Consider the following 17,278-nt stretch of genomic DNA (forward strand, 5'->3'; position numbering starts at 1 on the left):
TGAGAATGAATCAGGGTTTGCAGCCTTTCCTTCACACCATGGATACCCCAAAATATACATCTCCCATGGAGGGTTCTCACATAGTGGTTAAACAAAAATTCACACTCATTCTCTTCTAACAGGCAGAAACCTACAACATCAGGCCTTTTGGCATCAAAATTTTATAGAAACAGAAATTGTCCAACAGAAAATTCTCATGGTGGTTCTTTTATTTTCTACAAAAATAATGTAATATTAGAGGGATTTTCAGTCCCACTGAGAAGTAAATCCTTTTGTTCAAAACAAATAGAACAGCATAAAATATCCAGATCCATGTTTACTGAAGAGGTATTTAAGGCCCCAAGAGCAAACCAAAATCTGGTTAAAAAAAGGAGTCTTTGTATGACCTCTCCCATTGCGTTACACATATGGGATCTACATATATTAAGTTGACAGATGAAACAATATCACTTGGCTGAGGTCAAAAGCATTCAACATTGCTTTGCATTTTCACTGAAATTGATTAAATGGCACATAGAAAATGCTGCTTGAGATGCAGATTTAAAAAAAAAAAGGATAGTTTTCATATTTATTGCATTTAGTTGAGGCTCATATTGTGAGCCTCACATCCTTAGCAGTGCTCAGGGACACAGCTGTAGTAAGCGGATGAGTTTCCACCACATGGTGTAAATGAAAAGACATCAAGTGTTGTACTCCACAGCTCAATAGATAGAACAGAGTCAGAATGAAGCAACAATTTAGAATGCAGCTGCTGAAAAAGCTGTATTTGTTGATTTCATGGTTTATGGCAATTTTAAAGCAAACAGGGCCATTTCCTGGAAACGTCACTGTATAACTGAGTCAGTCACTGGAAAACAGTACAGTGCATTTATGACACATATGTGCTATAATTTCCTCGTCATCAGACTGGCCTTCTTTCATCTCGGAGCAGCTTTCTGGTGGGAAATCCAGGCAAGTGAACTGGCCACCCGACCAGTGATGGGATCTGAAGGGTGTAGGTGAGACTGCTCCCCGTGACTGTGGTTGAGAAGTGGAGGGTCATCCATGTCTGCATAGCCTGACCTCAGCTGCAGTTTGGTCAGTAGTGCTGGGACCGCCTCCATCTGTTTCTGAGTGGGAAGGCCTGGCACTTCTACCACTGACCGCAGTGATCGTGATTGAACTGTAGGGGGCAGTGTGGATGAATGTTATTAATCCACAGTAGATTTAACGAGAAGGCTCAGTCATGAAGGTCTGCCAGCAAAATTTTCCAGCGCTCCTTAAATCACACCCCTTTTCCCAGACCATATTGCTTAATTATATGATTAAGATTAAATTAAAATGTACATGATTGACAGTAGATAATTAAGAATATATAAAAGATCCTCTTGTCACCAAATCTGTCCATGCCTGTTTTAGACACTTGACATTACTTTAGTTGAAAGACATTTTAGTGTCTTTAGTGTCTTAGAAGTCACAACTTCAATATTATATGTAGGGATGTGGAGAGTGGGCCAAATTGGTCAAATGGTAAATTTTTAGACCGATCTGTCAGTCAATATAATTTATACTTCCAAAATCTGCATTCAAAACCCATGGGCAGACCACAATAATACATTCTGCATAAATCTTAGATATACTGTCACAGAATTTTTTTCAGCACATCACATTAGAACCTTCATACTATTTTCAGCTACTGCAGATTAAGTTGTGAGCATACTGTTTAGAAATATGTTTATAACTATTATGCAGCCCAAATCCACATCAGGGTTCTTGAGGGCTATGGACCCACAGATTACTGGAAAACTAATAATGAGCTGTTTTCTTCCGGAATTCATCTTTAGCACATTTACATTCCCCATACATTTCTTGCAGATTTACATGGAATAAATACACAGAATGGGAATCTGGGCCCGACTCCATGGAAGTCCATTAAAGGTCCATGGGATTTTAAGTGGTGTTAGCAGAAAATCAGAGCTGCTTTTGCTGAAAGAACAATGTAGGGCAAATCTGATTCATTTTGTTTTTCTCTCAAATCAGTTCACTGTTGCAGTTCCTATTCCAACATTGTGCTACTTTAAAGTGCACTGAACAGAGAGAGTACATCCATATAAAATCTGTGTGTGTTTTATCTGCTGACCTCGAGCTGAGCTGAAGTCCACTTCATTCCCCACCCTGCTGTACGACAGCGGCTGCAAACTAGGAAACAGAATGAGTGAGAAAGACAGGAGCATCACCTGGAACAGAAGACAGGAGAAGGTTCTGAGACACCACATACACACACACACACACACACACACATAGATATTTATAGCCAAATATTACTTTTTTTTTCTGAAAACTAGATCTCTGCAACTTGTGTGCTCACAGACCAAACAGTTTTGCTATGAATTATTCATCTGCTTTTTCCCCGTCTGTGGAGGAAGCAGCAGCGTTTCCCATTCATATTTATTCATTTAGCATCTGCTGTAATGCAAAACGAGACCGCATCCTGTAGCATGAACTTCCTGTCTGATTAGAAATATATCTTATTCTGTTTTGTACCTAAATAAGCCAAGCAATGTCAGTAAAGTACAGGAGCTAAAACACGATGAAGGATGTCTTTCTTTTACTTTCTGTTTCGTCTTCTGCACCAGGCCACAGTTGACAGTTGTGTAAGCTGTCTTTGTGCATGAATTCATGCTTTAGAAGCCTCACCATGACACAGGTTCCAGTTTGAGCCGGCTTGTTGCTTCCAGTCATCACAAGGGCTTGAAGTCGACGAAGCTGTTCCAGCAGAGATCTGTAAGAGGAAGGCAGAGAGATCAAAGGAGCAGTTAGACACAGCTACTACAGCTGCTCCACAGTACATGACATTAAAGCAGAGTGTGTGTGTGTGTGTGTAAAGTGATATAAAATGAGAGTGTGCGAGACATACGTGTTGGTTTTCTCCAGTTGAAAAACTTTCCTCTGAAGCTCTATATTCTGAGCGCTGCATGCTGCCATCCTGCCAGAGAGGAAACGTAATTACACACAGCTTCAGCACACACATTCAAAAAAATTGTAAATATTTGGCTTTTTAAAATAAAAAAAATGTAACAATTATTTTTCTACATTTCTCTGTTTGAGAACCAATTGAGGCCAGTGTTTTCCTATATTCTTTAGCCCTTCACAAAAATACAAAACACACACACACTAAGAAATATGAAACTAGGCCAAACCTAATTAGTATGATATTTTATGGACATCTGAAAGCCATATTAAACGACCTTTTCTTGAATTCCCTCCAGTGCACCTGTTTATTCAGTAGAAATCTGGGTGACAAAAGATTGTGTCAAGCCTCATTGTGGCGCATAAAGAGACGTGATTTCCTGCTAGTTGACAGCAGCACCTGGAGCTAAATGCATGCCATTCATGCACCTTATCCTGTTCTCGTGCAAGCAATTTTACCTGCTTTGCACCTTGATGCACATGCAGACTGTCTATTCCTGTGCTGAAGCCATTTGAACTGAGTAGCTCCATTAATGTTCTTTTCATGTATTTGATAAATAGTAGCACTGAAGTTTTAATATTTTAATATTTGGCATATATTTGAAATCCCCAAATGTGTAATGACGACAGTGTTTCCTGCGCCTTCTGCCCCATTAGAGCTGTTGGCTCACTCAGCCTGTGTGGGTGTGTGTTAGCATGTTTTTGAAGTGTGCCATGCATTGCAGCTCAGCCCAGGGGCCGTGAAATTGTAATCAGTCCCTCGGAGCCTGGCAAGGTCACTTCGGACTGCCGGTCACCATCTGTACCTGCCCTCCAAGCCATCAATGTAATCCTTCTTCTTCTTCCTGCTCTCCTGGGCCGACTGCTTGTTACGGATCTTTCTACGAATTTTTTTTAGGATTTTCTCCTCTTGCTGAAAAATAATAATAGATTGAAATAATAATGATAAACACAATTAAAAGCAATTCAGTACAATTAAAAGCTGGCAGAGATGCTCTAAAAACCCTGATAGTCCAAGATATTCCAGATGTCAGAGTGCATTTACACATGCATAGAAATGATAAATAATGCATTTCAGTGAGGACAATAGTGCTCTCCTCAGGTACCTTGGTTGTGGTGTAATTGCATATTGAAATTCTCAGAGGCTAACAGGCAGCACTGAGTCCTGTTGAAGATTTAAATGTTGTTTACATTTTTAGAAATTCCTATTTTTATTCTGATTGGGGACATTGTACATAAGGCCTATATATTTATGCTGTGTGCAAAAAACTATACTGCATCTCAGTATATAAACACAAATCAGTGGGCTACATAAGAACATAGAATATGTGGAACTGATCTGTATCCTCAAAACACAAAGCCACTAATTTCATATAGCACAAAAAATATATATATTCCTTGAAGTTTACAATCCAATCTACAATCTTTCTGGCAAGGGCTTATGCACAAGAAATTCTTCTGAGAAATCTATTTAGTATCAGGTAGATTACGTCATGAGTTTATCAGTGTGACTCAGTATTCTTTATCTGGGTTATGACTAATTCTAGTGCTGATTGAGTCCTCCAAACCCATTACATCATAGTTATTACATTACATTTTATCTAAGATTAAGAAGAAAAAAAATGATGTTGTAATGATGACAGTTTGTTAATTATGATATCCATGAAGATGTCTATAATATTATTATTATTTATTTCACATGTGAAAGCATTCGCTTTTATATCCTTTTTTTATGTTGTTTTTACCACAGACTATCATTCACTGTCACAGGGGGCTGTGCCAGGGGTGTTTCTAGTCTTTGCTGTGGAATTGAATTGCTTGTGTAGAGATATCCTGCATTTGACTCCGTGAGAGTAAATTCATCAGAAAAAAACTAAAGTGACTTTAAAATATGCCATATACCACTTAGAGGTTGGAAGCCAGTGTAAATCAATTAATACATCCAGCAGAGGTTAGATATAGCTGACCCAAAAGCTTGGATGACACAGTGTCATTTTTTTGTATTATTTAGATATGTTAATAATTCGAAATAGTTGTGTGTCACAGCCAATACACCTCCAGCCCACCAGAGAGCACCAGACCAGACAGAGAGACGGCAACCCGGAAGAGGAAATGAGAGCGGGCAGCGTAGAGTATAAAAGTCAGGTAACTCCGAGGAGACGCTGCCCGCTCTTTGAGTTGAATCTATTCCCCAGAGACGCTAGCCTTTTTTTCCCCACGCCCAGCTGACTAGAATCCACGACCACGACCCTTGCCTGTCCCTGACCACGAGCCTTGCCTGCCCCCTTTATTACGAAGATCTACGGACGGATTCCACCTCGACACCACGACCTTCGCCTGCCACTGACACTGAGTTTGCCTGACCCTTGTAAGAAGACGATCTCCCCGCTACCCCCCACGAAGCCCTAGTTCCCTCCACGCCGCGCTGCGGCGCGTCCACGATTCCACTCCCGTTACCTCCGGCCTCCCTCTCCCCGACCAAACGCTTCCGGTCCTCCTCCCCAGCGCGTCCTATGTCTGCTCCCCGTGCGACGACTTGTCCCCTTGCTCCCAGCATGCCTGCAAATGCGTCCCCGAACTCCAGCAGTGACAGTAAGAGCGGGCCATCTCCTGACGCAGCAGGCATGTCCACCATGCAAGAGACGCTCGGTCAGCTGACCGCGTTCCTACAGCTGCAGCACATCGAAATCCAGGATCACCAAGACACGCAGCTCCAGCAACAACGCGCACTTCTCCAGGTCAGCTCCGCTCTCGCTGACCTTTCGGTACATGTCCACGCGCTGCAGTCCCAGCCCAGCTGTCCCGGTCCTGCAGTCGCCACTCCAGAGTCACGTATGTCCACCCTGGCGGGATTGGCCCCCCCGCCACTTTATGACGGTGATTCCAAGAGTTGTCGTGGATTTATCACGCAGTGCCGGCTGCTTCTCCGCCTCCAAGCCGCCCACCTCCCTGACGAAGAAACGGCGGTCGCGTATATAATTACGCGGCTGACCGGACGCGCGCTGGACTGGGTCACGCCGCTGGTAGAGCGACGCGACCCGATCTGTCTGTCTGTCCCCGCCTTCCTGGACCGCCTCCAGACCGTGTTTCAGGGAGAGACCGGGCGGCGCGCGTCGTCTTTGCGGCTCCTGTCACTACGTCAGGGAAATCTGAGCGTAAGCGATTACGCGATTGAATTCCGAACCCTGGCGAGCGACAGTGGGTGGACTGACGCCGCGCTCCCCGCCGCGTTCTACCACGGCCTCCGGGAGGCGGTGAAAGACGACATGGTAAATCGCGATTGGGGAACCACGCTGGACAGTATAATCACGCTGGCCACGTCCATAGACAGACGTCACGCTGAGCGCGACCAAGAACGGCGTAGCCACGCCCCTTTCCACTGTGCCCCCGCCGCGCGCCTGCATGACGCCCCTAGGGCTCCGCCCCCCCGTCGATCCTACGAACCCATGCAAATGAGCCGAGCCCGACCCCCACTCACTCCCCAGGAACGAAAGCGCCGAGAAGAGCAGAGACGCTGCTATTACTGCGGAGAACCTAACCACCTCAGCGCCGTCTGTCCCAACCGCCGAATAAAACCACACCCATCTGGAAAAAACCCACGCTTCCCTGAGGTCTGGAGTCCCCTGGCGAGGACCAAGGCCATTCCCAGAGCCACCACCCGCTGCTCACTTCCCATCATCGTCTGCTGGAATAAACCCAGACCCGGCCACCATCAGGGGCGAGCGCTGGTGGACTCCGGGGCGGCCATGAACTTGATCGACGTCGATCTGGCCACCCGACTCCAGCTCCCTGTCTCCCGGTGTGATCCCCCCCGTGCGGTTATGGGACTGGATGGCAGCCCGTTGGGCTCAGGCAGAATCCTTTTCCAAACCAAACCCCTACTAATCTGCCTTGAGCCCAATCATGTGGAAACCGTGACATTCTACTTAACCACGACCCCCCATGACCCAATTGTGTTAGGATACCCATGGCTGACCACCCACGAGCCCCACATTGACTGGACCACAGGCACCATCAAACAGTGGGGACGCCAATGCATCCACCACCAACCCCGACAGGCCACACCCCCGAACCGCTCTGGACCCACACATGTAGCAACGGTGAGACTCGGCCACGCCCCTCAACCCATGCCATGCTCCCTGCCTAGGACCAAGACCCCGGTCCAAGACTGCAAACCACGCCCGTTAGCTGAAACCACTCCCCTTAGAGACGATGTGACCCAAAAGCTGCCAGAGGCCACACCTCGATCTCCACTTGACACCACCTCCTCCTTACTGGGGGTACCTGAGTGTTACCATGACCTTGCTGCGGTCTTTGACAAGGACAAGGCAGCAGAGCTGCCCCCCCATAGACCTTATGATCTGGCGATTGACCTGCTCCCTGGTGCCTTACCACCACGAGGCCGACTGTACTCGCTCTCACTTCCAGAGCGAAAGGCGATGGATGAGTACATCACGGCATCCCTGGCTAGCGGCATAATCCGTCCTTCCACCTCTCCAGCTGCTGCCCCGTTCTTTTTTGTGGGTAAGAAAGACGGGGGACTGCGGCCATGCATTGATTATCGGAAGCTGAACGCGATAACTAAAAAGAACCGGTACCCCCTCCCACTTCTGAACACCGCCTTTGAACTCCTGGCAGGGGCCACCGTCTTTACTAAGCTGGACCTCCGGAATGCATACCACCTCGTTCGGATCCGGGAAGGGGACGAGTGGAAGACGGGTTTTATCACGCCATCCGGACACTATGAGTATTTGGTAATGCCCTTTGGTCTCTCGAATAGCCCAGCCGCCTTCCAGGCGCTCGTTAATGACGTCCTCAGAGACATGTTGGATCAATTTGTGTTCGTCTACCTAGATGACATTCTAATTTACTCACCCAACCTCTCGACCCACATCTCCCACGTCAGAAAGGTCCTCCAGCGCCTTCTACAAAACCGTCTCTTTGTGAAATTGGAAAAGAGTACTTTTCACGCAGCGGAAATCTCCTTCCTGGGGTTCCAAATCAGCCCCCAAGGAATTGCCATGGATCCCATCAAGACAACCGCAGTCACGGACTGGCCTGTACCCACCACCATTCGTCAGCTACAACAGTTCCTCGGATTCGCCAACTTTTACCGTCGCTTTATCCGCAACTTCAGCAAGGTGGCACAACCCATGACCTCCCTCCTTAAAGGCCAACCAACCCGACTCCACTGGAACCCCCAAGCTCAGCAGGCATTCAGTAAACTCAAACAGCTATTCACCACGGCCCCCATCTTATTCCACCCAGACCCCCAACTCCCATTCGTCGTTGAAGTTGACGCGTCTAGTCTAGGAGTGGGGGCGGTACTATCGCAACGCAACCCCCTGGACCACAAATTGCACCCATGTGCCTTCTTCTCCCGAAGACTAAACCCGGCGGAGCGGAACTATGATGTCGGGAACAGGGAACTCCTGGCCATCAAACTGGCCCTGGAGGAGTGGCGCCATTGGCTGGAGGGGGCAGTCCACCCATTTTTGGTACTGACAGACCACAAAAATCTGGCGTACCTCCAAAACGCCCAACGCCTTAACCCACGGCAAGCACGGTGGGCCTTGTTCTTCACAAGGTTTGAATTCACCGTATCCTACATCCCCGGCACCAAGAATGCGAAGGCTGATGCCCTGTCCCGCCGCTACACCCCAGAGGCTGAGGACAATCCGTCCTCCCCTATCCTCTCCCAGCCGTTCCTACTGGCCCCCGTACGCTGGACCCTCATGCAAGAAGTGATTGCGGATCACACACACCACCCCCCACCTCGGACCACGCCTCCCAACCTCACCTACGTGTCACCCCCTCTCCGACCACGCGTCCTACAATGGGGGCATGACACTCCATTGGCCGGACACCCTGGACGTCAGCGCACCCTGGCCAACATTCAGCAGACGTTCTGGTGGCCAGGCCTGGCCTCAGATGTACAGGCATACGTTGCCGCTTGTAACACCTGCGCCTCACACAAGGCCGACACACAAAGACCCCAAGGCCTTCTCCTTCCCCTGCCTCGCCCCCATCGCCCATGGTCCCATGTCTCCATGGATTTCATCACGGGACTGCCACGATCAAGAGGGATGACCACCATTATGGTACTTGTGGACCGTTTTTCCAAGATGGGCCGGTTCATTGCCCTTCCAGGACTCCCAACAGCTGCGCGAACCGCCGACGTTGTCCTCCAAGAAGTGGTACGGCAGTTTGGACCCCCAGTAGACCTCCTCTCTGACCGCGGCCCCCAGTTCATCGCCAGATTCTGGCGTCACTTCTGGGGACAACTGGGGGTATCGGTCAGTCTGTCATCAGGGTACCATCCCCAGTCCAATGGCCAGACCGAGAGGGTCAACCAGGAGGTGGAGACCTACCTTCGCTGCTACTGCTCGGGCCGACCAACCTCCTGGTCCCAACACCTCCTCTTGGCGGAGCTCGCACGGAACCAGCACAGTTCCTCGGCCACAGAGCGCTCCCCCTTTGAGGTGGTCACTGGCCTCAGACCCACATGGTTCCCCACGCCCATGGTCGAGGGACCGGTGCTGGCGGTCAACAACCGACTCCGCCAGCTCCACACGGTCTGGTCCCAAGTTCACCGGGTCCTCAACCGCACCGCGGAGCGCATGAAACGACAGGCGGATCGCCGCCGTCGGCCGGCCATCATGTACCATCCCGGAGACAGAGTTTGGGTCTCCACCCGAGGCCTGCCTATGCCGTCCAGTCCGCGAAAACTAGGACCCCGCTTCATTGGACCCTTCAGAGTGACTCGACGCATCAACCCGGTTGCATATCAGGTGGCCATTCCACGCACTCTGCGTGTCAGCCCAGTCTTCCATGTCTCCCACCTCCGTAAGGCTCACTCATCCCCTCTGCAACCCCCCCCATCTCTGCCACCATCTCCGCGGCGCATCGACGGCTCTCTGACCTACACGGTCCGTCGCCTCCTGGACGTCCGGAGGCGGGGCCGCGGCCTAGAATATTTGGTGGACTGGGAAGGCTATGCACCAGCGGATCGGTCCTGGGTTCCCCGGCGGGATATCCTGGATCCAGCCCTTCTCCTGGATTTCCATGACCGCCACCCTGATTTGCCGGGCCCTTCAGGAGCCGGGCCTAGGAGGGGGGGCTCTGTCACAGCCAATACACCTCCAGCCCACCAGAGAGCACCAGACCAGACAGAGAGACGGCAACCCGGAAGAGGAAATGAGAGCGGGCAGCGTAGAGTATAAAAGTCAGGTAACTCCGAGGAGACGCTGCCCGCTCTTTGAGTTGAATCTATTCCCCAGAGACGCTAGCCTTTTTTTCCCCACGCCCAGCTGACTAGAATCCACGACCACGACCCTTGCCTGTCCCTGACCACGAGCCTTGCCTGCCCCCTTTATTACGAAGATCTACGGACGGATTCCACCTCGACACCACGACCTTCGCCTGCCACTGACACTGAGTTTGCCTGACCCTTGTAAGAAGACGATCTCCCCGCTACCCCCCACGAAGCCCTAGTTCCCTCCACGCCGCGCTGCGGCGCGTCCACGATTCCACTCCCGTTACCTCCGGCCTCCCTCTCCCCGACCAAACGCTTCCGGTCCTCCTCCCCAGCGCGTCCTATGTCTGCTCCCCGTGCGACGACTTGTCCCCTTGCTCCCAGCATGCCTGCAAATGCGTCCCCGAACTCCAGCAGTGACATTGTGACATTTTTCACAGTAACATTCCCCAATAGGATAAGACACAATCACTGAAAATGGTCATCAACCAATCATACATTCACTCACATGAGCATGACCTCTTTTAAATCCTTGCTTTAATGCTGTCCAGAGTGAAATTCAAATGATGCGAGGTCTACGTGATGTTTATTAAATGAAGGTGATTGGAATGTGAGAGAGGAGAAAAAGAACCATTCTTTTGCAGTGTGACAACAAGATGTGATTGGGCATGGCACTGTTTAGTGTTTACTGTAAAGTCACAGGGCTGATAGGACGTGTTCTGCTGGCCTTACCTTTGTTAGGGGTAGCTGTGAGGGCAGACTAAACCCCTCTTTCGCCAGGAGTCTCTTTTCATCTTCACTGAGCATCAGGTCCTGCTGTGAGGTCTGCCTGGCCTGCTGAGCCTGAAAATGTCCAAGACAGAACCAGATCTGGGAGTTAAGACACTGACTGTTCTCCTCTGCCTCTGGGGACGCCAACATTTGTTTACTTTGAAGAAACTGAGAGTCGTGTCTCCCGCACAAAGACACAGATCAGCCACAACCGAAACCCCATACCTAATGTAGAGGCATGGACTCCACAAGACGTCTGAAGGTGCCCTGTTAGTCGGTGTCATGTATCTCACTGCTTTTTTCAACACATGCCACAGATGCTCAGTGAGTCTAGGGAATCAGTCGAGGGAATTAGGAGCCCGAGTCAACACCTTGAACTTTTTGTCATTTTCTGCAAACGATGAGGCATTTTAAAATGGTGGTAGTAACCTGGGTAACAGGTGGGTAACACACTCGCATGTGAACCAGAAGACCCGGGTTCAAATCCCACTTACCACCATTGTGTCCCTGAGCAAGACACTTAACCATAAGTTGCTCCAGGGGGGACTGTCCCTGTAACTACTGATTGTAAGTCGCTCTGTAAATTTAGTTTCCAAGAAGGGTTTCAGTGACAAGGTAGAGTCACCACATCGTAGTGAGGGTAAAGTCAAAATCGTCCACGATGAGTCTCCTCCAGGAGCAGGCTTGGTGACCACCTGTGGGTCAAGGAGCCTTGGGCTTCCCCGACTATGCTGCCCATTAACCATGTCTTTACCTGCATTACTTTTGATGGGAACTACTCCTGCTTACCCCAGAACACTCTCTGACCTACAACAGGCTTCAAAGATTGACCCAATTTTTTCGAGCTTCAAACACATCAACACGACTGTTCACTTGCTGCCTAATATATACCACCCACTGACAGCTGCCATCTTATTCACTTCACCTGTCAGTGGGTTTAAGGTCACAGTCCAGTTCTATACGCGGCTTCCAGGTCATTCAGAAATATTTCTGTCGTCACTATGCGGGACAGATCTTTGTCAGGCATGCTTACTAGCGCTGCTCAATGTCAGTACTAGCACTGCTCAAGATCTATACATGTGTGCGCGAGTGTGTGTGCACCTCGCTTCTGTCAAGCATCTGTCATTTGTTATTGTTACCATTAACAACGTCATTCTGTGACATGAGATACAGTGTCACGCTGCTTGAATTTATGTGTCAAACAATTTGAGTGCTGTCTGATGCTGTCTGGTATCTAACACCAGCAGCTCTGAGCATTGTTTGACCTTACGTCAGAAATATGAGTATCTGCTCTCTTCTATTTGATTATGCTCAAATCTCATATTTCCCCGATTATTTTCCTCTCCTGCCTAAAGAACAGAGCTGATGTTTGGTGATTGCAGCACACATGCAGTGCACTGAGGAGGATTAGTACTTTCCAGCTCAAGGTCTAATAAAGACAAGGAGCAACGCAATTCCTCATAATGAAATCACTGCAGGCATTATTGTATGATGACTAGCATTATGATTATGATTATGTCTCAGTATCCATCCTTATCCCTCTCCCGCTCTGTGCGGTATGTGCAAAATAGTCCTAAGACTAAAACAAGGACGGATGTTACCTTCTGTGAAATGTTCTTTTTGTCCATATTCCTATCTATGTGCTATCAATTTTAATGGCACTAAGATGTTCTTCTTCACAGTCACTACCTTAAAAGAACACACACACATACACTTCAGTGTCTCATTCTAACCTGTTCTCCAATGCTAGACAAAAGAAGGTCTTTCACAGTGAGGGGGTAGATTGAACACTGCTGGTGTAGCCGTGTAGGTGGGTGGCTTTGGGCCTCCATGGATCTGCCAGAATAAAAAGATCCATCCCACTCTCCTGCAAACAAATATGCTTAAATTAGCTTGTTTTTCTGTTCAATCCGCAGAAACTGACAATTTCATGCCATTTACCGTAACATAGGCTCCTAAATGGCGTTCAACAAATTACTCTAAAGATTACTTTTGAGTAATTACTAAGAACTAATTTACTGCTTTAATAAGGAACCACAAATTGAACCTTTTAAGCATAGATAGATGAACCATAATGTTGGAAACATTTGCATTATTCATTTTCCCCCTGTTCCATTATTTAGACAATTAAACATATTTGGTTTGGTAAACATATTTGCAAACTCCCCATGAAAAATAGTTTCTACTCATCCAGTGTCAACCTATGTATCCAAGTCAAGGTTACTAGGAAGGTGGAACCCAATATTCCACAGAAAAAATGAAGTATGAGACATGAACCTGGTTCCACACACCTATCAGGTGTGTGTAAGTATATATTACTCACCTAAATCAATGGCGATGTCTTGGTCCACTGCACCTGCAGACTGTGCTGTAACTATCTGCTGTGTCTGCTGCTGAAGATGCTGATGATGAAGAGGTATTTGAGGAACATGGGGGAAGAAGAATGATTCGAACAGGGGACTGAGGGGAGGCGGTGGGCTGTCCAGGTTGTCAGACTGGGGGTCTTCGCTTATGCCACTGTCGCTGGGTGAGGATGCCCACAGAGGAGATGCTGGGGCGCAGGGGACTGATTCATTACACCCCAGGAGAGCATCCAGGAAGTCTTCTGCACTGCTTCTGGAAGACAGTGTCTGCAGGGGACCCACACAGATGAACACACGACAGAAAACAAAGAAACAAACACAGAACAGGGGTTAAGGTGCTGGTTTTTTAATCATTCTAAATTAGGAGAGCTGTTGGGGGTGTGAGCTTTGTAGTTTTGACTTCACACTGAGATTTCTGATTACAGAGTTTCATGTAATTGTATTATCTCATGCCAAACACATTTCAAAGGAAATATGTGGATCAGGGAAATGCAAATTATTCACCTCCAAAAGAGATGTCAGTAAAAGGCTTTCATGATTTGAAGGGACCCTAAATGTAAATGAGGGAAGCCTCTAACAAGGAAGCAGTTCTTCTGCAACGAGATTAATCACACATGGAGATGGCTCATCGTCTGCAGCACACTGGGAATGTATTTTTAATTAACCTGTGGGTCGACGGAGGAGGATTGATATACCAGCGTGTCACCATTCTGCCCCAACCAACCTTAATTATCTTAAATGGTGCCCGGTCAATATGAATATAATAAGTACATCTGTAACCATATTTTGCCACTCACTTGATGTGACCCCATAATTGGGGAGGTGGGGTAACCATGGTCCCCATCTCCCTGAAGCGGAAGCATTCCACAGGAGGGTTCAAAAAGTAGATCGAACAGCTCCAACTCGCCACAGTTCTGTAATGGCCAATAATTAAGCATTTATTAAATACAGGCTTTAAGCTCTACTCCATGTGTGGCAAAGCAATCATTTCACATTAAACCACAATTAAGTCCACACACACACATATATGCCCATCAAAGATATGCCACAGTGAGAAAAGCACATGCATTAAACACCACTCTCAGATGCTCAGCTCAGCCCCATAACAGCACACGGTCTGCCACATGCACATTGCTCCCCTGCACCTTGATTTTAATGAAGATATACTGAATCTATACAACTTCATGATTTACAGGCCGAATTGTAATTTGCTCTGATGCAAGCATCTGCCAAATTAATGAACACACATGCACTTGTTCACACAGTACCACAAACAATCTTACTTTAATGAGATGAAGATGAATAGAGCAGCAGTGAGGAACACATGAAAAAAATAACATTTCTGCTATGCATGGACAATTTTGTATTATTGATGCTCAACATTCATTATTAACACGCTCTTACACATGTGCATAAAGAAGCAGACAGAGAGGAATTGAATAAGGAATAAAATATGAGAAAACATAGAGTCCAGAGAGAATGGCAAATGGACGCCCAAAAGCCTTGTTTTGACATTGCATTGCTAATGCTTCTGAATGGCAAAAATGTTGTTTAAATTCATCAACCCCATGCAGCACCTCAACTTGGGTACCATTGTGAACCATATTTGGGAGTATTTCAACATCTAAGCACTCTTCCAAATATCCCAATCAGCAGCTTTTCGCACCTATACCAATCTTACAGTCAGCCCGCTGATGCCACCTCAACCTACATATATCATTGCAGATACTGCAGATATTTCTGGAAACTGTACAGTTTTGCTCTGATAAACAAAACTGCCTCCCTGCCCTGGTTCTTGTAGAAGCAACGGGAGTTTGAGGAGGCAAGTGATATTTTTGGGGGTTGTTTTCCTGCTGAGAGGCACATGTCCTGGCATTTTTTAGGTTACTTCATGGAGGTTTAATCAATTTTTAATGCGTTCCCCAAAGTGTTTCTGGGACTAGATTCAGATGGTCAACCCAGTAGTGAACCAGTCAGCCCATTTTCTTGATGAAAGATACTGAAGAGACATTTATTACATAAAACAGCCATTGGGGTCTTGATTTAGTCACTTCTGAGTTTTTTCCCTGATGAAACAATTGGCTGTTAGAGGCCTTTGTCAACAGTGATTATATCACAGTTAAGGGCTGTTATTAGGCACAACACAAAAGGCCACACTTCTCATGCCACATTCATCTTTTAACGAATGCTGAAATTAATAACCTGCCATCATGGAAATTGAGTTTACAATATCCATTCACACTAAACACAAATAAGGGTGTGCATTTAGTCCATCCTCTCCAAGGTACGGAAAAACTAGCGAGTGTCTATTCACTATGACTTATTTATAGGCTTGCATGCGCACCTCTGTCACATGTCATGTTTTCAAAAGACGAAAATTACTTCCCACTTATAGGGCAAATGCAAACACTCTTAGGATAAATGGGATGTGAATAATAAAAAAAAAAACATAAAAAAAAAACGTAACTTTTTCAAAAACTGACCCAGATAAAAAAAAATTCACGGACAAGAGGAAAAATGCCCATGACTGCAGCAATGAGGGCTGTATTTTACTTTCAGCAGGTACTAACATTAGTTTTAGGGAGGCAGTTAGCACAGAGCCATGATGATGACGATGAAAGGATGACTACAAAAAGACATTTGCCAGCGCAGTGGACAAAAATAGTCCTGTTTTTCAAAGTCGAAAATACCATTGATTTTCAAAGAATTGCCTAGTTGTACATTTAGGACAGCACGTCAGCTCATGACAGCCTTTTATTCTGAGCAATTTAACATTAACTGTGTGAAATAAAGAGACAGATAAGCATATGTCTGCCCAGTCTTGATATCCTCATTACATTCTCTAACTCCGGCTGCCCCTTCTCCCTCAGTCCAGTCAGTTTTTTTCTGAACATTGAACTCACCGCAGACCTCTAATGCACCAAGAATTAATTCATCAGCCAGACAAAGCATCTGCTGAGTTTAATGCATTTTAATACAGCATCATTAAAATCAATGATTCAGCACCCTGCTCACTGACTTGGTCAAGTGTCTCCAATAATTATCCTCGTCCAATACCAGATTCTCCACACAGGACGAGTACCAATCCAGCGTTCTTTATTCACCTCCAAATAAGTACGCACTTTAAATATTTGAACAGCACAAACCCTCTGCACTTTGTTTCCTAAAGTATCTAGGATGGAATATGCAATGCATGAATAATAAAAAAACCTCCAAACATACAAAAAACAATCAAAATGATTATTAAAAAAATAACATTTACCTTTTCTGAGATCAGGGCCATTGTGGTGGCACCAGCAGAACGTCCACCGAGGTTGTGATAGGGTGGCCAGTGAGAGAACTGGGATGTCTGTTGTTCTTTGCTGATCTGTGCTCTGAGCCCCGAGGTTCTCTACCTGCCTTGTCAGGACTTAGTTTTATGGGACAAAGGTGAAATGCAATCAGATTAGAATGTGATTCACCAGGAGGACTTCCCACTGATCTGATTGCTATCTTCTGGCAGACAGTTACAGACATATCAGTACAGCTTAACAAATAGTTGATTTATTGACAACGACCATTAATATTATTTACTATAGACCCAACAGCACACAAATTGACTTTTTTACTGATACGTTTAGAAATGCATTCACATTTCCTTTTAAGCAAATATGATAAAACGCAGGGAATTGCTAAAGCTGCCAAAACCCAGAGAGCTTCTGAGATTAGCTTCTACTGGTATTTGTCAGGATGTTGGGACTCTAAAATGAACAAAAACAACCAAAACAATTTCCTCCTTTACAAAATATTTTAACGGTCATGTTCTAATTAATGTAAAAATTTTGTGTGAAATTATTTATACCTTCATAGATATATTATGTGGTGTTGTCTTCATCACAGATACAAACATTGGAGCTGTTTTATTCCTGGGTAGGGCGTGAGTCCTATCCCTCTGGATAAG

The 17,278-nt window shown here is 46.6% G+C and overlaps 1 protein-coding gene across 2 annotated transcripts; it reads right to left on the minus strand.

Moving 5' to 3' along the window:
* Positions 1-257: 257 nt before the first annotated feature.
* Positions 258-16,690, minus strand: LOC114788483 (cyclic AMP-responsive element-binding protein 3-like protein 3-B). 2 transcript variants are annotated; one of them, XM_028977109.1, is made up of 10 exons: positions 16,601-16,690; positions 14,136-14,252; positions 13,299-13,605; positions 12,709-12,842; positions 10,937-11,047; positions 3,756-3,862; positions 2,897-2,965; positions 2,677-2,761; positions 2,120-2,216; positions 258-1,162 (listed from the first exon to the last, which is right to left on the minus strand). In XM_028977109.1, the coding sequence occupies exons 1-10, from the start codon at positions 16,619-16,621 to the stop codon at positions 918-920; spliced, it is 1,293 nt and encodes a 430-aa protein (XP_028832942.1). In that variant the 5' UTR covers positions 16,622-16,690; the 3' UTR covers positions 258-917. The 2 variants fall into 2 exon arrangements, with proteins under 2 accessions (XP_028832942.1, XP_028832943.1); XM_028977110.1 differs by having other exon boundaries at positions 1,031-1,162; positions 2,120-2,178.
* Between the last annotated feature and the right edge of the window lie 588 nt (positions 16,691-17,278).

This window comes from Denticeps clupeoides, chromosome 4 (assembly GCF_900700375.1).
Source record: "Denticeps clupeoides chromosome 4, fDenClu1.1, whole genome shotgun sequence".
Classification (NCBI taxonomy): domain Eukaryota; kingdom Metazoa; phylum Chordata; class Actinopteri; order Clupeiformes; family Denticipitidae; genus Denticeps; species Denticeps clupeoides.